At 43.1% G+C, this 27,212-nt stretch overlaps 2 protein-coding genes across 2 annotated transcripts in view; both read right to left on the reverse strand.

Annotated features, from left to right (window-relative positions):
* Positions 1-7,117: 7,117 nt before the first annotated feature.
* On the reverse strand, positions 7,118-26,791 carry LOC308349127 (interleukin-36 beta-like; the record flags this gene model as incomplete). Its single annotated transcript, XM_080813648.1, has 6 exons — positions 26,750-26,791; positions 14,845-14,904; positions 11,518-11,550; positions 10,848-10,955; positions 8,144-8,283; positions 7,118-7,348 (listed from the first exon to the last, which is right to left on the reverse strand). The coding sequence occupies exons 3-6, from the start codon at positions 11,531-11,533 to the stop codon at positions 7,118-7,120; spliced, it is 495 nt and encodes a 164-aa protein (XP_080669774.1). The 5' UTR covers positions 11,534-11,550; positions 14,845-14,904; positions 26,750-26,791.
* Positions 22,855-27,212, reverse strand: part of LOC308348612 (interleukin-36 gamma-like) — a 47,828-nt gene continuing 43,470 nt past the window's right edge. Inside the window, exons 6-7 of the mRNA XM_080812789.1 lie at positions 26,750-26,889; positions 22,855-24,154 (exon numbers count right to left, since the gene is read on the reverse strand). Coding sequence (XP_080668915.1) covers positions 23,948-24,154; positions 26,750-26,889 — 347 coding nt within the window. The 3' untranslated portion in view covers positions 22,855-23,947. The remainder of the gene's footprint in view (positions 24,155-26,749; positions 26,890-27,212) is intronic.

Genomic DNA, 27,212 nt, shown 5'->3' on the forward strand with positions numbered 1-27,212 from the left:
ATACTATTTTAACTCATTTTAATTTTTATCATAGTAATACATGCATATTGCTTTTAAAAGCCAAATAGAATTTTTAGAATGCATAACTATAAATGACAGATTCCTGCCATACCATCTTCTTTCTCTTAGTCCAATCTTCAGATCCATTCAGGAAAGGTATTCTCTATTTGCAGGAATCCCTATACCTCTCTCCTGGGCTAAGCCTTATCCTGTGACTTCTGGGTCTTTTTCTTCCTCTTGGTCTATTTCCTTTTCTAATCCACTTCTAAGGGGCCATCTAATCATCTAGGTATAAATGTCAAAATACTTCATGGTTTTCTTTTCCTTTAGTGCAAACACTTCTTTAAAATTTGCAATATTCACTCCACTTTCCCACTTGGTATTGGGCCCCCTAACAACATCTTAGTCAAGGAAACTCAAGTCACTTTCTTGTCATTTTTCACAGAATGTTTGGTGGGGGGGTGGGGGCAGGGAAATGATATTTTGGTTTTGGAAGTTGTTTCCTCTTTTTTACCAGACCTGGTGCCAAAATGTTGCAAGCAAAGAGCAAGAATAGGAAAGGCAGAGCCCCTCTCAGGACACCGGCTTTGGGTCTGCAGGGGAGGTGTTCCCACACTCCTGGGTGTAGTCTGGTTTCATCAGATTTCAGTAGGTGGTATGTGTGTGGCTGTTGGGGAAGGTATGACGATCAGCATCACCTTGCCTCTACCCATTGTTAAACACCCTCAGAGGGACCTGAGTAGTTCCCAGACTTAAACTCTTTCCAGGGTGGACCATATCATCACTTGACCTATTGCTCCCTTGGAGAAAAGTTCCACGGTTCCAAGCCTTCTGCCAACCCCAGGCTTCTTTACATGTGTCATGGGAGCTTCTGGAATTATATTCTACCCTCCTACGTATCTCAAAATTCTGAGTGGGAGTGGGAGTTTCCACCAACTGCTTCTGAAGAATATTACCCTACAGTCCCTTCAAGCTCTGCTGGTGTAGGGAATGCTAGAAGAGTCTTCTGTCTTCATATATCTCTAGAAAGTCCACACTTTCTAGGCACTGGGAATTGGGAAGAGGTTATTAGGAAAAGCTATAAGCAGAGCCATAACCTTGGAGAAGATGCCTCTCTCTTCTGGATTCCTAATGGGATTTTGAGCCTATTTTAGGGACCAGGATGCTTACTATGGTGAACTTCCCTGAGCTCTGAGAAGGGGAGGAGGTCAATTCCTCAATCATTCATTTATTAATTTATTAACATGCATTTATTCAACATATATTTTTTCAATACAGACACTGCACCAGGAACTGGGAATATAGTTGTAAACTAGACAAATACCTCTTCCCTGGAACTGAGGACTTTATAATGCAAGGAGAGAAGTAGAGATAAAAACAAATAAACAACTTCATTACAATTGTGTGCAGGAAACAGTAACAAATGGGAGAGAGAAAACGCAGGAGGGAGAAGGGGCTTACTTTGGACACGGTGCTTAAAGGAGGCTTCTTTGAGGAGGTGACATATAAGAAAAGCAGAGAATGAGAATGAACTAATATACATATAAGGATGTGCACAAGCACAGCATATGCAATGGTCCTGAGGCTATAAAGAATTTGGCATATCCAAGCAACTGAAAATTGGCATGACTGAGAAGAGCAACAGGGAAAAGAACTACTTTGGAAGGTAGAGGGGTTGGAGGCAGGGGTCAGGCCATCCAGGAAATCCTTAAAACTGTGGAAGGGGGTTTATATTTTCTTCTAAGTGCAAATGGAGGCACTGAAGGAGTGAACATAGAAATGACATAGTTTAAATTCAAAGCAAAACCATAGTGAGACACCACCTCGCACCCGTCAGAATGGCTAAAATTAACTGGTCAGGAAACTACAGGTGTTGGCAAGGATGTGGAGAAAGGGGAACCCTCCTACACTGTTTTTGGAAATGCAAGCTGGTGCAGCCGCTCTGGAAAACAGTATGGATGTCCCTCAAAAAGTTGAAAATAGGGCTACACTATGACCCAGCAATTGCACTACTGGGTATTTACCCTAAAGACCCAAATGTAGGGATCGGAAGGGGCATGTGCACCTGAATGTTTATAGCAGCAATGTCCACAACAGCCAAACTATGGAAAGAACCTAGATGTCCATCAACAGATGAATGGATGAAGAAAATGCGGTGTATATATACAATGGAATACTATGCAGCCATCAAAAAACAAAATCTTGGGCACCTGGGTGGCTCAGTGGGTTAAAGCCTCTGCCTTCAGCTCGGGTTGTGATCTCAGGGTCCTGGGATCGAGTCCCGCACGGAGCCACATGGCTCTCTCAGCAGGGAGCCTGCTTCCCCCTCCTCCCCACCTGCCTCTCTACCTACTTGTGATCTCTGTCAAATAAATAAATAAAATCTTAAAAAAAAAATCTTACCATTTGCAACAATGTGGATGGAACTAGAGGGTATTATGCCAAGCAAAATAAGTCAGAGAAAGACAATTAGCATATGATCTCTCTTATGAGGAATTTGAGAGGCAGGGCGGGGGATTGTGGGGTGTAGGGAGGGAAAAAATGAGACAAGAAGTGACCATGGAGGGAGAAAAACCATGAGACTCTTGATCTCAGGAAACAAACTGAGGGTTGCTGGGCGGGGGGTGGGGGGGTGGGGGGGGTGGGGATAGGGTGGCTGGGTGATGGACACTGAGGAGGGTATGTGTTATGGTGCTGTGAATTGTGTAAGACTGATGATTCACAGACCTGTACCCCTGAAGCAAATAATACATTATATGTTATTTTAAAAAAAAAGAAATGACATAGTTTAGATTTACATGTATCCAGATTATCCTGACTGGTTCATGGAGACCGGATTGAATGGGCAGTGTTAGGGTCCGTGATCAAAGGAACAAGACTGACACAAAGCGAAAGTCAAGCAAAGCTTTATTTCGCGCCAAGCATCGAAAATCAGACCGACCAGTCGGGGCCATCTCTTACAAAGGCGACGACGACCAGGAAACCGACCCCAACTACTTCCCTTACCCAAGGATTCCCCCTACCCGATGACTCCCCCTACCCAACGACTCTCCCTACCTGCCCACCGCGCTCCTGGCAGCACTGCTCCCCAGCGAGGCCACTCCCCAATGGCGCTGCTCCGCGGGGAGCCCGCTCCCCGGTGAGGCCGCTCCCCGATGACGCTCATGACGCTCCCGACGACCACGATGCTCCCGACAATCCCGACGCTCCCGACGATGCTGCTCCCCACGATCCCAACGCTTCGGACAACCCTGATGCTATCACTACTACTACTCCCCTTATAGAGGTGGTTGAGCCCGGCCCACACACAGGTGGCCAATGAGACTACAACACACAGGGAGAACTGCACAGTCACACTCGGTCAGCAATATGGGTGGCCAATTGAATTTCAATTCACCATAGCAAATATATGTGTGCCCCACTGATTGGACGTCTCCATCCGGCTGGCCCGTCTCTACATCCAGGACCTGCAAGCAAGTTCCTCCGGGAAGGGCAAGGTCAATCCAAGCCCACAACAAAAGGGCTCCCTCTGGCCAACCAGGCCCCTACAGGCAGAGGGTGGAATAGATGGAACTCACCAGTCAGGAGTCTGATTTACACACCAGGCAGCTATGGTGGCTGCCTGGTTTGGATTGGAGATTGGCAGAAAAGTTGAAGAGAGATGGGTGGATTGGAGATCTTTGAAGGTAGACTTCTTAGGAGATAGACTTCATGGATTAGAGGTAGGGCTTGAGGGAAAGAAAGAATCAAGGGTGACTCCTAAGTTTCTATCTTGAGTAACTGAGATGGAAAATATGGGGTGTGGGAATGGGTATGTCTGATTCCTTCAAAATTCATATGGTGAAATCCTCACATCTAGTGGGATCAGATTAGGAAGTGGGGACTTTGGGAGGTAATTAGATCCTGAAGGCAGGGCCCTCATCCAAAAAACCAACAGCCAAATGAGAGAGGCCTAGGAGACTTTCTCCCCTTCCACCATCTGCAACCCTCTGAGGGGCCCTCACCTGACCATGTTGGCACCCTTGGATCACACTCCCAGTCTTCAGAGCTGCAAGACAAAATGTTTGTTCTTATTATGCCTACCAGCTACTGAATTTTGTTGCAGTAGCCCAAACAGACTAAAACCTCCCCCAAACTAGGAGAGCCAATAAAATATCTGAGAATACCTCGTGGGGCCTTCTATGGTTTCTCCTCCTCCTCCTCCACCACTTCTTCACTTCCTCTGTCGGAGGGTGCAGTGTTGGATGGGCCGGCTGTCTACCTCCTTCTCACCTCCAGTGCTCTTGGGATTTCTGAGAAGTTAATATTTATAAGAACAGCCTAAGGTTACATTGTGATTTTTATTTTATCACTGTCTACTATTTTTTCTACACATTCAGCTATTTACAGAATTCACATTCTTTGTAGCTTTTCTCAGAAAACCTGCCTAATCTGTGTCCGTTTCATTGCCACTACAAGTCTCTCAAAGCCATCCTTGGGGTCATTTATGCTTAGTCCTGACCTTGTCAGAGAAAAAACTGAAATACTGGATTCCCCTGTTATCCTTTCCTGTGCACCTAAGTGCTTTATGAATATGCATGAATGTATGTTAGTGAAGGCTTGGACAAAATCCAAGAGGGAGATGCCGTTGATTCAGTGGACATTGGCTGGAGGCCCTCTGAGAAGCTCTGGGTTGCACTTTGTTTCTGCAGTCATCCCCTCCTGGAAGGATATGCTAACATCATCACAGTCTCCTAAGGTCAGATTGACATACAGGGAAGAGGAAGAAGAGTTGATATAGGGAAACTCCTAGCCAACTTTTCTGTGCTTTCCTTCCCCACCTTCTCTGGCAAATTTGATGTTCCTTGCACCTTTCTTGCAATTAGGGCTGCCTCTGTCACGATAAAGCAAACTGCACTCTGACACATTCCAGTATCACTGGAAGATGCTAATACATGCAACGTGAATTCATTTGTTTCAACAATATATTCTGAGCAACTGTTGTGTAGGGGGCAAGATTTGGCACCTAAGGAATATAGAAATATCAAAGTCACAATCTCTGCCCTCTGAGTACCTAGGATTTGGTTGAGGAGAAAGGAGCAAAGAAACCAAGACAAGGAGAAACAACTCCAGTACAAGTCTAACAAAAGAAATTTCTGTCACGTGAAAAGGCAAAGCACCATAGACCTTCAAAGAGGATAAGATGTTGGATTTACTTGGGAGGATAAGGAGCAACCTCTAAACACTTTGGACAGATGTAGAGTGTTAGGAAGACATAGGTAGGGGTCATCACATGGTGATGAAAGTTGTTGAAATGTTTGCAAAAGCATGTGCAGAGGCACAGAGGGAAGAAGCCCAATGGGCTGGATGTAGTTGGTAGAGAAAAGATGCTCATTTTGACTGAATCTGTCTTAGCCTGGGTTTACACCGGAAAGCAGAATCTGAGACAAGGGTTTGCATTCAGATAGTGAGAAGTAACTCCAGGGAACAGGAATGGGGCATGAAGAAATGAAGCAGGGAAACGAGATAAGCCTGTGCAAGGGTATGTTCTTGAGCTCAGCGCTGCCATGGGTGACTATGACTCAATTCTACTGGGACCCTCTGAGGAACTATGTAGGTAGAATACGTCTCAGAATTGTGCACCTGAAGGACCCAAGAGAGTAGCAGGTTCCCACCCACTCCCACCCCCTACTGGTCAAAGGTTCTTCATGGGCAGGCCCATCTCACTTCCAGGTATGTGCATGTGAGTGCCAAGCAAGTTTCTGCAAGTGTCTTTCCCCAAGGTGTCCTAGGAGCCTCTGAGCAGAGAGAGACAGATGCTTGGGGCAGCTGAGATGACATGATGTCGGGTTAACCTTCTCAGAGCTGGTCACACAGCAATGACTAGAGTAAGAGGCAGGTGAACAGGAGGTAAGGGGGGATTCTGAGATTATCTCAGAACCATGGCCAATGAGGTGCCAGGAGGTAATGCCACAAGGATAAGTTCTGAAAGATTATGCCTGGCTAAGAAATTTGAACTTAGTTAGCAATGGGTATCCCTTGCAAAACCTGATACTCCTGCTTATCATGTGCAGAAAAGGGCAAGATCTCCTGCAGGGAGAGAGCCCATCATGCTCATATTCATGTGCAGGATATTATGGTAAATTGTAGCTCCTTGTGATTGGCTAAATGAATTTAGAGATTTTATGATGGGCTTTAAATAAAGTAACCCTTGCCAAATGGACAACTGGCCTAAAAGTATCCTAATAAAGGAACTGTTGATTAAAGATTTGACTAGAATTCCAGAAAACATGAAAAATAGCAGGAAAATATCAAAGCTGGCACTTCTACTTCAAGCTAATTTATAAGTAAAAACAAAGGCAATACAATAAGTTCTGAGAAGTCACCTGAAAAATATTTAAACCCATACAAGTGATTCTCCAAAATATGGATTGATTTAAATTCTCTACAGTTAATAATTAATCTTTACCAAAGTATGTATTATTGTCAAATTATTAACTAATGATATTATGAGTCCATTATGATGAACAAGACATGTAAAATTTTTATTTCACATTTATCTTATCCTTTGGATTCATCTTTGGTGGGGCACCTGGCTGGTTTAGTTGGAAGGGCCATGTGACTCTCGATCTCAGGGTCATGAATTTGAGCCCCATGTGGGGTGTAGAAATTACTTAAATAGATAAAAACTTCAGATTCATTTTGGAACACACATCATAATATTTGTAATAAACATGCAGAGAATTAACAAATAATACTTTTTTATTGATAGTATTGTATGAACAAAAATGTTTGGAACTCACATATCTGGGCCATAGGTTATCAGAAAGAAAAGGAAGAGGGAGGTGTGTACAGGAGACATTTTGGATGTTGACTTAACTGGATGTGGCAGCTAAGTGGATGGCGGGACAAGATCTGGAAAGAATTAAAAAGTGACTCGGGTTTTATACTAGGATAATGTTAAGATGGGGAGACATGGTGCAGAAATGGATGTCTAAAGGAAGAGGTGGTTTTGGGTGTTGAGAGTGAGGTGGGCTGTGGATGGGCATCAGTGCATGCTGGTCTCTCAAGATGACCTATGGTGTTTCAGAATGGAAGGTTCTCTGACTCCTTGATCCTCTGTCCTGGAATCAGCCTCTCACACTCCAGGCTGAATGTAGTCCTCAGGCTCTAAATAGAAGTTAGTGGTGTAATCTTTGCCCCTCTCCTTGGTGAGAATGACAGGCTGTCCTGCCATTTTGGAAGTGGCTATGAACCAGTCGGGGTAGGAAACAGACTGAAAGGTAGATGTGGAGCCCTCCCTACTATGGAAAAAGAGAAAGGGCTTCTGTGCTTTCTTCTCCTTGGACATATCCATGATCTTTTTCTCCTAGGATTAGGAAAAAGGCTTATTAGAGAGGATTACTTAGAGAAAGGTCTAAATTAACACAACCCGGAGAGTGACTGTTTTCCCCAAAGGGAGGAACAGAGGCCAGGGACACAGGCAGGTGAAGGGACACCAGGTGTCAAAACAGACAACCTGCTGGCTCCCAATAGCTTGTCTCTACCTCAGCATCCCACAACATCAAGCACTTCTGATTCTCTGAGAAGCAGAGAATCATGGAAGATAACAGAGACAGGTTTAAGCCCCTTTTGTGGGAGCTTCTGGTGGGCACCCATCTGCAGGTGTGGACATCTCACAAGATTCCCAGCCTCCAAATGGGTTGACATCTTATGGCATTCATCATAACCAGAAGAATTCACTTCATGACTACAAATGCTATCTTCAGTGCAGAAACCACAGGCATATAATCCACAAAATTCAGACTAATAATTTCCCCTTTTCTCCTATGCCACTCGGTGACCTTTGCTTAAGTGGGAGCAGCCCAGCATCTTGGAAGAGTTTTGGGAGGCAGTTAAACAAAACCGAGGATGAAGAAACCATCAGTCCTTGGCCTTTTTGAAACATTCTCATGGGTTTACCCTCTGGCTTTTGGAGAATGCTCTGATGTTCAAATGAATGTTACAACCATGCCCACTGACTTGGGGGTCAGTCAAGTCACATCTCCTTCCTTAAACTGAACAATCCAGGATTGAAAAACTGTCATTTTTATTCAGTGATATGTTAAATGAAATAAAAAGTGTATCTCCCAGTGCTTCTCTCATGAGCTGTACCACCACTCACCTTAAGCTGCAGAGTAGGCTGGCCCTGAATTTCTGCACAGAAGAGACAAAGATGGTTGCCCTTGATTCCCAAGTAAACCGGATTGCCTTTCCCCGCATCATGAAATTCTTTGTCTGTACATGTTATTAAATCAAGACTGACTGGAAACACAAGGAAAAATGGAAACAGGTATCAAGCCCCAAGCAGCAGAAAGTCCAGTCCTTCTGGCCTGACATTACTCCTCCCAGCCAGGGGAGGGGATGCTGAGCCGTCAGGACATTCCGAGAAGGCTCCTCCCATTCACCATGTAGTTGAGACCCTTCATCATTATCTGAAGCCCATTTTCATTCTCTTACTTAATATCAGAACCCCAGTTGTTACCAAGGCATATTGCAACCCAAAAATAAAAATAAAATTCCCCACCATATTTGCAGCTAAATTTGATCACATGCTGAAGTTGTAGCCCATTAGATAAATGTGGAAGTGTTGTGTGGGATTTCTAAGAATGTTCTTTAAAAGGAGTTGACTCAGCTAAGAGAAGCTCCTTTCTTATACCCTGTGTCTTCTTACTGCTGGCCTCAAATACTTGGATGGTGGTTGAGGAGAACTTGGGCTTGGTAAGCAGAAAGCTAGAATCTTTGGACTATTGGGGTATCATAGAGCCACCACACTGGCCTCAGCCTGCCTGCTCAGGCTTCTTTTTCATGAGAAAGAAATAAACTTCTTAGTTAAGTCCCAGTTATATGGTTTTCTGTCACTATAAGCTGAATTTAATTCGCAACTAATTTAGCCCAGGAGCCTGGATGTTCTGCAACTATCCTTCTAGGCAGGGACCAAGAAATCTCACATCAACTCTCTTTATTGAATTCCCACTCAGGACAAGGCTGCATGTGTGCCCCAGAGATTTAGCTGAGGATAAGAGAGACATTGTCATTGCCCCCACAGAAAATGTGACCAAAGATGTAAGCAGAGAAATGACCAGAATAAATTGCAATGCCTGTTTGGGGGAAGAGGCCAAAGCCTGGGACAGTAGGAGTCCAAATTTAGAAGAATCAAGAAAGATCTCTCTGCAGAGGTGAAGTTCAAGCCAAGACCTTAAAGGTAAGAAGAAACTAGTATAGGAAAACATGGGGGCTAAAAGTGGTCTAAAAGGAGAGCGTCACAGGGAAAGGATGGACAAAGGCCCATATGTGGGCCTTTACTGGTGCCCCTGAGATCTATGTACTAGCTCCCACCTCCCACCCCCAAAATACAAACACATGGGAATGTTACTCTTCAATTAACATAGTTCAGAAGGTCACTCTTAATGCTCTGTAGAGAATGGATGAGACACTACACAAATGAAGGGGGAGGGAGGACAGTGAGGAGGCAATGGCAGTGGCCCAGGTAAGAGATGATATTATCTCAGAAATAAAGCATATTTTGCACATGGACTCCTCCATCTTTGCTGATGGATTGGATAGAGATCAAATCAAGGATGTGTCCTGAACTTCTGGCTCAAGGAAACAAGTGATGGTAATGCCACTAATGGAGATGGAGAAGACTGGGCTCATCAGCAGTTTTGAGAAGTCAGATCCCTAGTTCTTCTTGGGATAGATGAAGCTGGAGATGTCTGAGGGGACATGGAGAGGATGCGGGTAAATCATCCAGAGTGGACTTCTGGGTTGGAAGCACAAATGCCAGAGTGATAAATGTGATACATTAATCTAAGAGACCAGATCCCAATCCTTTCAGAGGGGTTACATAATGATTGCAGACTGAGATCTGAGGATCTGCAACATTTGGAGATTTTATAGAGAAAGTGGAGTTGGAAAGGAGAATTCCAAAGAGAAGCCAGGGAACCACAAGAGAATATTCCTACAGAAGGAGAATATGGGAAGTGTTCAAGAAGGAAAGAGTTAACGATTATGCTGACTGTAGCTGAGGAACCAAACATTGTGAGGATAGGGGAGCATATCTGCTGGCCTTGGGAAGAGGACCTTGAGAGAACAGTTCAGAAGTCAGATTGTTTGATGCAAGCATGAGCAGGAGATGAAGTAGAAAAAGGTTGTGTAGCCAGCTCTTCCATGAAGACTAGTACATAGCACTGTGTAGAGACTGGTATACAGGGGGAAAGCATGGTAGCAAGAATGGAATGTGGGAATCAAGAGAAGGTATTTAGTATTAAGCTTAGAAATATTATATTAGAGCATGTCTGTCAGTGATAGAAAGGATCCACCAGACAGACGAAGGTGGAGTATACAGGGAAGAGAAGAATTAAATCAAACACTGAAGTCCTAGCAAAAGGGAAAGAAGATGAGACAGACTGGCTTTTGCTGGGAGGAAAGAATATCCCCCATTATTAGAAGAGAGGACACTGAATTAGGAAAGTGTGCAGGTTTGGTGGTGAAAAGATGATTAAGTTTGATTCTGGGGACATAAGTGGCGATAGTTGAAATTTAAAGGAGAGAAACTCCAAGGAGAAGCTCAACTGCTGCCTGAGTGGGCAACCTCTTCTTATCTGAAGACATTTTCTCTTGGTAAGAAGAACTGTCAACCCCTCACATCCTCATCTCTAAGTACAGGGATTCTTCTGTGGAAGAGAACCTTCCTGTCCTTCCTGTGAACATTGAGCTGCCACCCAGAAGTAGGAAGGGCCCAAGGCCAGGCTCAAGCAAGCTCGGTCCCATTCCCAGTGGAGCTGGTGTCCCTTTTACAGGCAACAGTGGATTTGATTGTCACTCACCAGGTTTGACATTGCTGCTAAAAGGATTTGCTATTAATGAATTTTCTCTCAGGATCCACACCATTTGTCGAGAATCATGAACACCAAAGACTCTGGGAAACTCTACCGCTGAGAGAAGACAGAAAAGCACAAAACACATATGAGGCTATTAAACACTTCAGGACTCTCGCTGCATCTTGGTAATAATGGTTTTTGAATCCTTGAGGGTAGGATTACTGCTCTGAAAAAAAAGTAGCTATAAGGAGAAAGGGAGAAGAAATACGGCAGGAACGGTTTGTGGATCAAAGCATCTGTAAGATTCTACCTTCATTTATAGTTCCCAACAGATTTTCAAAATTTGTCTTTTTTCTAGGGATGTCAATGACTTGTTGTTTTCTGATTGATAGTCTCTGGGTAGTGAGAAAACCAAAAATATTCAAATTGGTCATCAGTAGGTTTCTTGTTTTTTTCCTTTACCCTCTTTACCAAAATAAATAATAATTCTGAACATACATAATAAGAAAAGAGCTAAAGGCTCTGAGATTCTCAAATGTAGGTTTTGTAATCTGCATGGTTTAGTAAGAAATAAATGCACCTATAGCTGAATGAATGATAAGGGCCCTTGTATTCTATTGTCTTTGGGGAGGCAGGATGGAGAAATTTCCAAGCTGGTTTGAAATTCACCACTCACCTTGTGGGGTAGCCATGACGGCTTCAGATCTTCCTGTGATAGAGGACAAGGTAAATCAGATAATAGAGAAGAGGTTGTCAGCAACTGGTCTTGTAGGGGAAAGAAAGAAGAAAAACATGTCATCCATTTCTCACCGCCCCTCTTCCACCCTAGAATTTTGTGTAAAAATTCTTTTGAGAAACCTGCCCCCAAGATCCTGTCCCAGATGCACATTTGAGACTAAGGATGGGGTTTTCCAAGGCCAGAAAACCCCAAATGGAAACTCATCTCATCATGACCAGGTAGTTCTCGTTCTCCAGACTTGGATGGCCTTGAGATGCCCTCCATCCATCACATCTGTGGTTGTGAGGAGGTTCAAGAGCATCACCTCAGGCACTGCTTAGTGCAACAAGTCTCTGGATTTAAAGGAAGGAATGGAGGAGGGGGGACTGTGCATCTATCTCCAGTCTGGCCTCTCATATGGCTGCTGAGGCACCAATCATCCTGACTTCACGCTTGAACACTACTGAATAACAGGCAGCAAATCTACCTCTCTGACCTGCATCATCCCCCATTCTTCATCCAAAGAGGCATTGCTAGAATATTGCACATGGACATCCACAAGCTCTATTAGGTATTTTGATTGTCAGGGGCCATCTGTCCCTGAGCTTCTGATTAGAGAACCAGGACAGTTCCCCAAAAAGGCCACAAACTCCCCATAGTGAGAGCCAGCTGTTCACAACCCTCCCCATCCCAGGATCCTCACAGCCTGATTGAATAGTTATCACTGGACAGGGAGTAAGCAAATCACCACCTGCACTCTTAAAAGAAACCCTCACTCCTCCAGCACCCTGTGCTTCCTCCAAGGTTCCCCCAAGGCCCCTCAAGGCTACACATAGAGCAGTGAAACAAGACTTCCCACAAATGGCTTCTGAGCTGAAATTACCTTTGTCCAAGAGATGCTCTTATTCCTGGATCCAAAGTTAAGGTTCTATCTGCATCCAAGGGTGCTGGAAAGCTATCTAAGGCTCTTAACTTTTACTGAAAAGACAGGAGAGACCAGACACCCAGGTGCAAGAGAAGATCACAGGTTAAGAGGCTTCATGACTTCAGGCTGCACCTGTAATCTGTATTATGGACTATGGCTTCCTCAGGACTCAAGTGCTGTGACTGACTCCAACAGGTCCCGAGCATTTTATCCACACTGGGAAGGAAGGAGGTTCTGCCTCACTTGGGCTGGGACTGCCTAACACTCAATATTTGCTGGTTCCTGGTGCCAGAGGATTCACTGAGTATGTAAATGTCAACCAAGCATTGCTATGACTTGTATATTCACCCTGAAAAAGTAGGGCATGCCAAGCCCTTAAGAGCAACAACCAGGAAATATAGTCATCAATACTGAGCTTGAGGAAAAGAAACATTATGGGACTTCCCCAGGGCTGATGACTGGATTCTTTTGCCACAAAATGACATACTGAGATGTTTTTCCCAGGAGTGGAAGCCCCTAGTAGGTTTAAGAAAGACTAAAGAAGAGGTGGGTCCCCGAAGACCTGTGTAGCTTACAACTACTCCTGGACCACAGTCACCATACTCTCTGCCAATCTCAGACCAGGTAAAAATGTCCCAGTGTATGCTTCTCCAGCTTTTCAGAGTCTGTGTACATGCTGCTTCTCCATTCAAGGGAGCCTCCCCTGGACAAAGCCTGCTCCTGGGCACCTGCCTATCACTGACTCTGGATCACTGCCCTGGATTAGTGGGAAAGGGAGCCTGGCTCCCAGTACTCCACAGCTCTGAGCTAGCAGACACACATTAGGCCTTACATAAAGGAAAGCTGAGGCTGTTGATACTCTGTGCCAATCCCTTCAGGCCAATTGAGTTCACTGTCCCTGTGACAGTTCCTAGCACCTGTCAGCTTCACACTTCAAGGGTATTCATCTCAAGGGCAACCTCAACCAATGGGGGAAAGGGCTTGTGGGTAAATGTCCCAGTTTCCTCAGCTTCTGGTGGGACAATGGTAGGGTTTCTCAGGGAGAACCCACACTAAGAGAGTAGTTAAGTGTTCAAAAGCCATAGATTTGAACTCAAAAGATGTATGTTCACAATTGGGCTTTGCTACTTTCAGACTTGTGTCCTCAGCAGAGCCCTTTCACTTCTCTGATCCTCAAATAACTATTATATGAAACACATTGTACCTTGCTGGATTATTATGTGGGTTAAAGAAGAGTATGCAAAGCACCCAGTACATGACAGCTTCCTGTAGTAACTGATCTACTAAGTCTCCTATGTCTGTCACAAGACCCCAGATCAGCCTACTTGTCTCTATCAGCCTTTTTGCTTTGACCACTAATACATCATCCTAGCTCTTGACATTTTTGCTACCTCATCAACCTAACATCCTCATGTCCATACTGTATACACTTCCAAGGGATTCCCACTGCACAGTGGGATATGAAAGGTCATTAGGGTCTTGTCCTGGATAGCCCTATCACCATTCCCTCGGGAGCATGGAATCATGAAGCACCCACACTTAAATGTGCAGTAGGTGCCTCTGAGTCAAAACTACGATTCAGAATCAATCTGTGGCTATGAGGAGTTGCCCTAGGTATCCATTAACATGAGTTGATTTCTATGCTTTAAGAAGGAAGTGCAAAGCCTATGACATCACCCCCATGCTCCTTGTATAGGACCAGACCCACTTGGATATCTTGAGGAAAGAGATTCAATGTCCTGACATAAGGTACAAAGAAGCAAATATTCAGGATACACTGGTATGGATGACGCATGCAAACACATTCAGGACCACAGCCAATAAGACACGGATCCTTTCAGAGTCATTATTTCATCCTATAAATATATAGGAGCCATGTAACTGGTGCCATTAGTTGAGGTGATTGGGGATTTGGTGATACCAAATAACCCAAGACCTCTACTTATGTCTCCCTAGTATGGAGGTGTATTCTTTACTACCAAGGTATTGGATGACCCTGAGAAGGGACACTGGGTCAAATATGTGAAGGAAATTTCTCTCTCTGTAAGAAAAGCACTCCATAGGAATAAAATCTAGAGATATAGCCTTCCTTCTCTCTTCAGGTAGCCAGAACTGGATCCAACTTGGAATTTCATTCCTTTGTCCACCTATATCTATCCTTTACTGCTTCACATCGATATAATATATATATAATATAGTCACCTCAGTTCCAAAAATCCTTCCCAACTTCTATAGCACAATTCCCATCATTCAGCTTGACCATTGTTCATATATCGCCAACTTATTAGATGGAACCGTTCTTGTTCTATATATCTTCAATATTCAAAGCATGACCTGTTGTCCAGTAGCATTTGCATCACCTGGTAGCTTGTCAGAAATGCAGAATCTTAGGGTTTATCCCAGGCTTCTGGAATCAGGATCTGAAATAAAGGAACATTTAAACTACCATATGTTCTGTACTGATATAACACACACACACACACACACACACACACACACACACACACATGCACACATGCCATACTCTAGTCACAGCAGCACACACACACACACAAAGATGTCAAGACCCAGGGGCCATCTAGGACTGGAGAGGGGGCAAGCAAATCAGATGTAGACCCACCCTTACCTTCCCGCAATCTCTGAGACCCATGAAGTGGGCTGTCTTGGCACTGAACAAAGAGGGGAAGGGAAAGATATAAAGAAAAGAGGTAATTCCAGGAAGGCTATGGCCATGGACAAGCCCTCTGGAGGACTTCTACTTTGAGTACTCACAGCTTGTTTGAGCCAAGAACTCAAACTGTATTTGGTTTAATATAGATGAAACACTTTCCACCAGAAACAAAGAGAAAGCCTCTCTAGAGAAGGGCAGAGCCACTTAAATAATTTTACAAAGGCAATAAGCCACAAGTAGTTGGAGATTACCAGGCATACAAGTAAACAAGATCACAAGAACAAGAACCAAAAAAATTAACAAAGCAAGATAGCAGAAACATACACAAATAAGAGACTCTGTAATTATTATACACAGAGCTTAAAACAACTACCCTAACCATATTTAAGAAGCAAATAACAAACATGGATATATTTTTCTAAAACAGCAAACTATGAAATGTGGCAGATTTGAAAGAGTTAAATAGCATCTCTAGAATTACATAACACAACAAATAAAATTATATAAACCAAAATTTGTATTTGGCAACAGACAACACATAGCAGAAAAATTAGAGAGTACCATCAGCTTATGGTATAGGAATTTCTAGCACTCACTGCCTTCCAGAAATGTCAATTTGAACAATTATCCATACATAAAAATACCTCTACAAGAGCTAAGAATTCCAGGTGAGGGATAACGGCACCTGGGTAGAATACAGAAATAAGAAAAGATGCACTGAAAAGGGGGTAGGAAACATAGTTTCACATTACTCCCATTACCCATCCCCCCTCAACAAAGCCAAGGTATCCCAGCATGAAAAGAGACATCCAACTCATGGGAAGAGAGTGAATTAAGGAACTGACTTCACAGTGGGCTCTACCACCAGTCCACACCAGCACCAGCATCAGCACCAGACTGACTCCTGTGGCCTGAGGCTCTGGGTCTACCCCAGCATCAGGCTGTTCTTCTGGTAGACTCCAACACCATACTAGTCCATCCCAGCACTGGGTACACCTCCCAAAACCCAGGCTCCAGGCAGCCTCCTGCTAATCCAGACTCCTGGCCCTCCCTAGCATCAGGCTGACGCTCATGGCCCTAGGCTACCAGCCTGCCCCAGCACCCAAGCCAGCCTTCACAAACCTAGACTCCAGATAAGCTCCCATGGAATGCGGTTCCTTGTCTGCCCCAGTTCCAAGCTGGTACCATTGTCCCCAAGATCCAGGCAGTCTCCCATGGATTCAGGCCCCAGGCTGCCCTAGCACCAGGCCAGACCCCATGTCCTCAAGGCTCTAGACAGGTTACACCCATAAACCTAGGCTCCAAGTGGGCTCCCATGGATGCCAGCTACCAGCCCACTCCAGCACCAGGATGGTCCCTAAAGCCCCAGTTTCCAGACCAACTCCCATGGCCCCAGCCTCCAGGCTAGCCCCTATGGATCCAAACTCCAGAGTGGCCCTCATGGCCCTTGCATCTACAGGCTACAGGCTAACTCCCATGGACCCAGGCTTCAGGCTTGCCTAACTGCTAGGGTGGCCTCCACAGTCCCAGCTTCTAGGTTCCCATGAAACCAGATTCCAGGGGTACCCCACTCCAGGCCAGCCCCTATGGACCCAAACACCAGGCTCATCTTATACAGACCCCAGTCCCAGGCCTACCACCATAGACAGGCACTGAGCCTGTGAACCCATTGAACCCAGATTATCAGACTGGTCCCTGTGGACCCAAGCACAGCCCTGCCCACCTGCCAACCCAGGCACCAGGCCTGCCTGTCTGAGAATTTCAACATCAAGCCCACCCAGAATCTCTGGACCAAGCTGACTGGTAAAGGGCTTTCCTTTCCAAAGCCAACCTACAAAAAATTGAAAGAAGTTCCTACCTCCTTAAATGCACAGACACCATTAAAGGTCACAAGGATCACAAATAATCAAGGAAACATGACACCACTAAAGAAAACTAATAAAACTCCAGTGACTGACCCTAAAGAAATGGAGATTAATGAATGGTCTAAAGACCCTGAATAATCCTCTTAAAGAAATTCAGTGAACCACAAGAACACTCAACAAAAAAATATGTATATCAAATAACCACCTTACTTTGTACACCTTAAACTTACACAATGTCAATTATATCTCAATATATCTGGAAACAAAAAAAAGAATAAGAGAATTAATAAATTGAAGATAAATGAGAAGAAATACAAATTATAGCACAGACACAGGAATGTTGGAAAATACAGAAAAGGGTGGAAAAGATGTGGGGAATACACTGAGAAAGCTATGCCATTTATTGGAGTCCCAAAAGGCAAGATAAAGTAGGGCAGAGGAACTATTTGAAGAAAAAATTGCTGGCAATTCCTCAAACTGATGAAGACACCAATTCACAGATTTAAGAAACACAATAAATCCCAAGTAAGATAAATAAAAAGAAATCAGTATCAGACAGAAATTGCATAGAATCCAAGACAAAGATAAGCGAGTAAGAGAAACATAATAAAAAGGCGCTATCTTCAAGGAAGCAGAAGACTGACAACTAACTTCTCACTAACAACAATGGAAATTAGAAGACAGTAGAATGATATCTCAAACATGGAAAGAAAAAACTTGTAATGGAATTCCACACTCTGGAGAATTTCTTTCCAGATTAAAGGCAAATCAAAAACAGTCTCAGATAACTTAAAGCTCATGATGTGTAAAGGCTCACTTTAGGGAATAATAAAAAAGGGGCATCAAGCCGAGAATTCTCTATAGCAGAGAATTTTTTTAAGATTTTATTTATTTGAGGGGCGCCTGGGTGGCTCAGTGGGTTAAAGCCTCTGCTTTTGGCTCGAGTCGTGATCCCAGAGTCCTGGGATTGAGCCCCACATCAGGCTCTTTGCTCCTCGGGGAGCCTGCTTCCTCCTCTCTCTCTGCCTGCCTCTCTGCCTACTTGTGATCTCTGTCTGTCAAATGGATAAATAAAATCTTTTTTAAAAGATTTTTTAAAATCTTTTTTAAAAGATTTTTTTAAATCTTTTTAAAAAGATTTTTTTTAATCTTTTTTAAAAGATTTTTTAAAATCTTTTTAAAAAGATTTTATTTATCTGAGAGTGAGAAACTGAGTGAAAGAGAGAGCACAGCATGAGCAGGGAGAGGAGCAGAAACAGACTTCCTGCTGAGCAGGGAGCTTGATCTGGGACTCAATCCCAGGACCTGGGGATCATGACCTGAGCCAAAGGCAGATACTTAACCAAATGAACCACACCAGTGCCCTCTATAGAAGAGAATTCTATGCTTTCTTCAGAAATAGTTCTTCTTGTGTTACTGAGCCCTCGGGGAGAAAGAAACACATACATGAGGCACCAAGTGAACATTCATCCCAAACTGTCCATTGATTTGAATTATGTCAGACTATCAAGCAATAAAGTTAGACACATGTCCAGCAGCTTTTCACTCTCAATCCAGAATTGACCCCAAGCAGAACAAGAGGGTTCATGTAAACTATATGAGCAGGTAATGCAGATCCCCATGTCACCAGCATAGTTGCCCCAGTGCCCTTTCCCTAGCTTGCCTTCCCAGTTGTATGGAAGATCCCCCTATAACCAGTTGAATGAGGAGAAAAAAGCTCAAGTATTGTTTACACTTTGGTCAGCTCAATATGAGCTATCAGGCAAAGGTGGATGAGAGCTGTTTTACAAACACACTTGGCAGTGTCCTTAAAGAACAGTGAAGAGAGGAAATAGTCAATGGGAATAGCTGGGAATAAGGCAACGGGTCATTCACTTACTATGAAAATAACAATGTCCCAAAGGAACAATACACACAGATTCCTGGGCAGTAGTCAATGAGTGGCTTGCTGATCAGAAGACTGAATGATAAGGAGAAACGGAGTAAAGGCATGTGGATGGATATATGGGAGTGGACACAAAATGTGAAGATGTTTGTATTATATGTTAATGCCCACCAGTGACCACAGAAGAGTCACTAGATACACAAGCAAATAAAACCACTCTGCTAGTTGACATTAGCCAACTACCCTAGAACAGACATGATGGGCATATGAACAGTGGGAGTGCATTCTATTTCTGAAGGTCCTTAGTAAAACATTGATTCTTAGGCTGTGCTGTAAACCTACCAATTTGGAATTTTGAGGGAAATTGGTTTTGATTCACTAGATCCAGAGTGAGCCCAAACATCTGAGCTTTTATTTCAGACCCCAGATGATTCTGATATTGCTTCAAGTTTGAGAAATACAGATACACAATATATTTCAGCACTGACGCCATTTATTTTATCTTTTTTTTTCAGTGTTCCAAAGTCCATTGTTTATGCATCACACCCAGTGCTCCATGCAATACGTGCCCTCCATAATACCCACCACCAGGCTCATCCAACCCCTTAACCCCCTCCCTTCCAAAACCCTCAGATTGTTTCTCAGAGTACACAGTCTCTCACGGTTTGTCTCCCCCTCCAATTTCCCCCAACTCACTTCTCCTCTCCATCTCCCAGTGCCTTCTGTCTTATTCCTTATGCTCCACAAGTGAAACCATATGATAATTGACTCTCTCTGCTTGATTTATTTCACTCAGCATAATCTCTTCCAGTCCTGCCCATGTTGATACAAAAGATGGGTATTCATCCTTTCTGATGGAGGCATAATACTCCATTGTATATATGAATCATATCTTCTTTATCCATTCGTCTGTTGAAGGGCACCTTGGTTCTTTCCACAGTTTGGCGACTGTGGCCATTGCTACTATGAACTACTGGGGTAAAGATGGCCCTTCTTTTCACTACATCTGTATCTTTGGGGTAAATACCCAGTAGTGCATTTCAGGGTCATAGGGTAGCTCTATTTTTAATTTCTTAAGGAATCTCCATACTGTTTTCCAAAGTGGCTGCACCAACTTGCATTCCCACCAACAGTGTAAGAGGATTCCCCTTTCTCCACATCCTCTCCAATACTTGTTGTTTACTGTCTTGTTAATTTTGGCCATTCTAACTAGTGTAAGGTGGTATCTCAATGTGGTTTTGATTTGAATCTCCCTGATGGCTAATGATGATGATGAACACTTTTTCGTGTGTCTGTTAGCCATTTGTATGTCTTCTTTGGAGAAGTGTCTCTTCATGTCTTCTGCCCATTTTTTGATGTGATTATCTGTTTTGTGTGTGTTGAGTTTGAGGAGTTCTTTATAGATCTTAGATATCAGCCATACCAACTTCTTTCAAAATATGTCTCCAAAGGCAAAAGAAACAAAAGTGAAAATGAACTTTTGGGACTTCATCAAGATCAAAAGCTTCTGCACAGCAAAGGAAACAGTCAACAAAACAAAGAAGCAACCCACAGAATGGGAGAAGATATTCACAAATGACACTACAGACAAAGCACTGATGCCATTACATTATAATAATTAGGTGGCCAGGAGTATTCTGCCATAGGTGGGTCATCTGCTGACACCCTGCTAGATAAGGATAGACCCAATGATGAGAATGAGGTGGCTCATACTTTGCTCTAGCTGTCTTGCTCTGTGTAATTGTTGCTGAGTTCTCACACAGTGCTTCATAACATACCAACACAAGGAGACAGAAATTGAAACACCAAAAATCAAGACTATCATATTTCCAGACCTACTAAATGTCAGTGCAGTCCTCAGCAAGTCATACCCACTTCCATGTATCTCCTTTCCTTACGCATAAAAAGAAAAAGCTGAAGGAAAATTATGTCATTCAGAAAAGTTATCCAAATCTTGCAAAAGCAAGGGGATTATGGTGTGCCTTTTCAATGCCATAGTAGAACATTGTCTAACAGGCCTACCCAAAGGTCATCTGACTGTCTATAAAAATAATTTTGCTCGACTTAATAATTAATACTTCTATTAAAACAGATAAAGAGCATATGATTTTTGTACAGTAGAGATCCAAATGACATCTGTCTGGTAGAAAAGATAATGTCTAAAGTTGGTAGTTCAAGAAGTAGAAGTAAAACATATCTCTAGACACACGGAGGAAAACTGAGAAAAGAGCCTCATAGAAAGAGGATTGGGACAGAAGAATGTCACTTTTAATTATAGACATGTATGGTTCTAGAATAATTTTCTTTTAAATAACTTTTTAAAGCCTGGGAAAGAAAAAGCCATGTTTTATTGACATGAAGAATTGTATATTACAGCCACTGTTCCCAGGGTCCCGGAGGCAGCATCTTCAGTCCCTTATGCCCAATGGTTCATGAGTTCAGAGATGGTATCATCAGGTCCAGCTTCAGGAAACAGTCTTTGCCTTTCAGCAGTCCTTGTGTCAGAAGGTACGATCCCCAAAGGAGAAAAACATCTCACTCAACTGTTTTCACTGCAGTTGCAATTTTGGTGGCAAGGTTCTTAATTCCTTCCCGGAATCCCAAAGCCCATCTCTCAGTATAATCTGTCAGATTACACTTCCTCAGGAGCTTCCTGGCTATAATATGAAACCGCTCCTCATATGTGGGGGTCAGGATTGAGACCAAAAGGAAAAAGACGATTCGCCCCAGATTGGTAGGTGGCAAATTTAATAAACAAGGAAACTCAAGACACTTGTCTTCGGGCAGCTGCAAGACAAGTAGATCTCCATACTCACCCACTAGAATATTAAAAATTTATATAGAAGCTTTAACTGGGTTCAGTCACACATTCCATCCAGATGTCTCAACAACACATCACTATCTCCAGGCTGTGTCCTTGGGAGAGCTTCTGGGAGCAGGGAAAGCAGGCAGAGCACACACATTGCAAGGATAGGGGAGGGTGTGAGGAGCCTCCAACTGCCAGAGTCCGGGTCATGGGTCAAGGGGTGGTCATATCCTCTTAATGACCTCCCCCAACATAGTGCATGAAGTCCTTTATACCACCTCATTGCTAAAGACTCAAAAGAACTGAATCCTTCAAGGAATGTTGACCTGGAGCTCCTAGAACTCAAATGCCAGAGCACTGATACTCAAATGTGTGGAAACCAGGTGTTCACCAGGCCATAAACTTGAAAATGAGGATGTCACTACTCACAGGGGCCTTCCACGATTTCATATGCTGTGGTCTTACTCAAACGTGATGGATAAGCCAGGGGTCCATGGAAGTCTGTTCTCCAGTTCCACAAACTATGAGATTACTATGTTTATACTCGATAACTCTCTAAATATGTTATCAGAATCTCTGATAGCCAGGATAGCCAGTTACATGACACCAAGACTCATATTTGAGCTTTTGTTTGGGCTCAGATCTATGCCAAGTGACAATCCAAAGTGTCACAGTGTCTGCATGAGCAATTTTCGTGGTAGAGAAAAGAGATGGGACAATGGAATTACCACACAGCCTGTACTAATCTGGAGATGCTATAACACTTGGACCATAATCACGTCACAAGCAAATGTGTCCTTGGGATCCAACTGTCAAATGTAACAACTGACAATGTAACAATGTAAATTGGCAGATGTAAGACACTGCCACCATTTATTAGTAGGGAGCATAGTCATAAATATTCAATAACCAATTCTTCTATTTAATATCCCAGAACTAATTATCTCAGTGCCTATTTTAATGTTATTTTTTATAAAACTACAGTGCTAAAACTATATGTAATGAAAGAAGAAAACTTTAAAGAATCAAGATACCTTGCATTAAGTTGGTTCTTACTGATTGTTTACTGGCCTGCCTCGCAAAGTATGTGGTCTGATTGTCCAAAAGTAGGGAAGAAAAAAACAAATTTACTGGTGCTATTTTGGAAATTGTACTTAAGCAAACGGAATTTTCTGTGTTTGTAATAACAGAGTCAAAATAAGAAAATATTATACACAGAACCAGATCTGAGCTATATCTTTCTACAATTATACCCACAATCAATGCTTTAATTTCATCAGTTTTCATCAGATTTCATTAGAATACATCATCTGTAGCATGGCTGCTGGAAAAACTAGGCTCTCTGTTCCAAAGAAATGGAACTTTCCTGCAGTTTTTAAAGGATTATGTGGATGGTGAGTATGCCTAAAAAGAAAAGTCTAGAAGAGGCAAAGAAATCAAGGCTGTGAGGCTGTACAGAAAGTAGTGAAATAACAGTTCTCATTTACATGCATCATCTCACCCCTAGTCTATCACCAGCAACAGGGGTTCTCCTCCCCCCAGCTAAGCCCCAGTCCCAGGCTCACCCACCCAGCTATCCTCATTCAATTATTCTTGCTAATTTCAGTTTACTATGTTTGCTATTTCATTTTATATCTTAAGTTTTAGCTTTCTTATTGTATAAACACATGAAGTTTATATTTGGCTTTATGTTTACATATTAAAATTGGGAAAAAGTAATTTAACTGTTATTAAGGAACTTTATCTTTAAAAGTTCTTTAAACCTTAAAAGCATACATAATACAACTTGAGATGTACTGGAAACATACAAACTATATGCAAAATGTAATCCAAATAGGAAAGGAAACAAAACAAAACAAAAAACAATCAGTTCCGTGCTAGTTACCCAATTCTGGGTAAGATTCATGAGCTCCGAGGCTTCTCCATATCCACCCCCAGGGAACGCCCTAATGGCTTTGGGTCCCAACATCCTCATATTCACACCGTGGGATGGCTGTGGGATGAACAGCTTCAGCCTGAGAGGAGAACCTTTCATCACCCCTCCCTCCTATGTCTGAGCCCACATTCTATGCCTCAGTTGCCATGAAGTCATTCATAAAGTACAGTGATAACAGGGTCCTGCCCACCTCTGAGCATTGATGTGAAATGACGCTGAGATAGTACAGAGGAAAGCATGCTGGTAACTACAAAACTTAACACAAAGACCTCTGACCAGGATGTTTCCTCCAGCCTGAGTTCAAGCATTGATACTTAAATTGAAGTTAACATTATTTTCCCCTTGGTGTGAAGTGAGGAAGATGGGGTGGCCGCTGTCAGAGGAGGCAATGAACCAGCCAGGGAAGGCCACAGACTCAAAGGTGGAGGTACTGCCAATCTCTAAGCGGTAGAAGAGGAAGGGATCCACGGGCTCCACTTCGTTGTACAGACGCAAGATCTTCTCCTCCTGAAATGTGATAGAGAACACCCAGCAGAAGAAGCAGAGACAGTGCGAGTCGTTCAAAGTTACTTGTACCCAAACAGTAAATGTTCCAAAGTATGAGAAAGCCTTATCCCTCTATTAAAAGGGGTTGGGAGCAGCAGAGGGAGCACACAATCTCACCTTCCCAGTCCCCAGCCTCAGATCCAGAAACGGAGGAGAAAAGACATGAGGAACAGGTTAGTGAACAAGTGGCACACTCCAACAATGAGTTGGGACTCTCCTCACACAAGAGGCCAAGCGGAGGAAAAGGAAGGACGTGCAGATCTGCAGCAGTAAACCAAGGACCTCTCCTACCAAAGCTGCAGCAGTGAGGGCTGCCACCCTGCAGACACCACTGCTCTAACCCAAGTTTGTATTCGTCTTTGACCAACTGCCAACGTGTGAGAGAGGTCACTGCCATGAAATAGACACAAGAGTCTCTAAAAAACTAGAGGATTTGCATTAAAAACAACAACAACAACAAAATAAAATAAATAGAGCAATCAGAAAATGACTTCTATATCACATATGGAAGTATATTTTATATATTTATATACCATGTATTTAAGTAAAATAAATATTTCTAACTAAATTACACATGCACAAAGATCTCCAGAGAGCTACTACATGGAATGATCTGTAATTCAGCCACATTCAAACCCCCTCCCTATCTTACTTTCTTCATTAGTTCCAATTATTATCTGAACTTAGTATATTTAACTCTCAGGCATATCATCACTGCTAGACTAATTCATCATTGCATTCCTCAACAGAGAGAAATTCAAAAGAGATGTGTTCATTAAATAAAAAGACACTTTCTCATTTCCAACTCCAGTACGTCGTCCTCCTCCCTTCCAACTTACGGCCTGGAAAGCACTGGGCTATAGGTCCCCTCTGCCCTCCCCAGTTTATGGCTGCTTCTCTAGCAAATCATCATTTTGTCTTTCTGTCCATCATTCCTAGTAGCATATTTGCTGTCATTCCACCATCTTAAAAAATAACTGTTTTGAATGCCCACCATCATCCCAGCTCCCCTTTGCAGAAACCTCCCTGTAATAGTTGTCTATATATGCTGTCCTGGATTTTTCCCTTCCTATCCCTCTCTTAAACCCCCTCCATCCAGGCTTTCCACCTCCAGCACTGCAGAAACACTGCTGTAACCAAGTTCCCTAAGGACCCATACATGGCAGAAGGCAGTGGTCAATTATTAATTTATCTGAGACAAAACCACAATAAAAGGGCAGCTTACTAGACAAGATGTAGCTGAAAATGTAGTTGTCAGTCCTCCTTCACCACACTCCACATTCATTCTGTCAGTAAATCTTATTGTCTCAAATTAAATAAAATATTTTCAGAATCTGACTGGCTACCTACCTCCCACCTCCACTGCTATCCCCTAATCCGTCAGATCTCACCTAGATCACCTCAAAGTCCCCCACAAGACTTTCACCTTTGCCCCCCACCACAGTCTGCTTTCAACTGGCAGCCAAAATAATTATTTTAAAACCTGTGTCCACTCATGTCACTCTTTTATTAAAAACATTCTAATAATTCCCCCATTTCACTCAGATTGAAAGGCAAAGTCCTTACAAATGCCAGCAAGGCCCTTTGTGATCTACGTTTGTCTCTCCGAATTCCTCCTCCCTAATTGACTCCTGTCACACTGTTTTCTCCACTAATCCTTGTTCTCCCCACATGCTGCTGGCTAACTCTCTTGTTGCCTTCTATTGTCTGCTAAAATCTTAGCATGCCTGCTGCACTATTTTCTATGGCAACCCAACCCCACCTGGGTCTAGCACTGCTGGCCTCTCTCTCCTGCTTTCCCAGGGGACATAACACCCTTAAAGACATCACCGACTTGTCCATCATGACACTTATTGTCTACCATTTCTCTCCTCCTGCTAGAAGCCACGCCCCGTGAGGGCAGGGCTCTGCCATTCTGGGCCTCCACGTGTGTCAGATGGCCACAACAGAGCTGGAGGCCAGTAAGAACTCTATTTGCTGAACTGAATCGGATGGGGTTAAATTAAATTGAACTGAATTAAACGAGTTTATGGAATTGAAGCTTAAGGAACAAGAGTAAAGATTGAAATTTCAGAAAATGGCAAGGGGAGAATGATTTAGCAGACAGGATGAGCTTAAAATGGAATCATGACTTGGAAGATGGAACCAAGAAATTCTCCCAGGATGCAACAAGCAAAAAACAAAAACAATGAAAGGATAGAAAGTTTGGAAATTTAGACGAGATATTAAAGAGGATCTAGAAGTTCCAATGACTAAGGCATAGGAATTCCAAAAGGAAAGATAAGGCAGAATGAAGTTTACTTGACATAATGGTTGAGAATATCTCAAAATTCAAGAAAGACAAACACCCTCAACTAGCGAGGGGCAGGATAACTCAATTGCATGCACAGGACTCAAAAATATCTAGGAATAGTAACTATGTTTAAGAATTGAATAAAAAATAAAGAAAGAATTGGAGAGTATTTCTTTTTTAATTCTAAAATTAGATTATCTACCAAATAAACATCTTTTAAAAGAAATTAACCTTTTTTTTAAAACATCATTTTTCATACTTACCTTCAGTTGCAATGTGGGCTGCCCTTCAACGTCCTCACAAGACAGACACATTTCTGGATTCTCTATTCCCAAGTAAATGGGAACCCCTCTGCCTTGCTCTAGCGATTCTGGATACTTGCATGGGACAACAGTGACAGTGACTAATAAAGATAAGAGCGGAGATGGTGTCAGTTTCCTCCGAAGTCAGGAGAAGGCCAGCATCTTTCAGGTGTGGCAGGAAGAAAACTTAGAAGTATCATCCCTGCTACCCCAGGCCCACCAAATGGCCAACTACCATATTCATTCATTCATTCATTCATACCACGTACCAGTCACGGCCCTCGGAAATGGAGCAAGCACACAGAGTTAAACAGATGGCAGACCCTCCCCTAGAGATTGTCACACCTCTGCTTAAACATCTGGAGGTAGGAAGTTCCAACCCCTCTGATCCTTGAAGAGTTCCATCCATTAGCAAATTTTGCCT

This window comes from Martes martes (assembly GCF_963455335.1).
Source record: "Martes martes genome assembly, chromosome: 9".
Taxonomy (NCBI): domain Eukaryota; kingdom Metazoa; phylum Chordata; class Mammalia; order Carnivora; family Mustelidae; genus Martes; species Martes martes.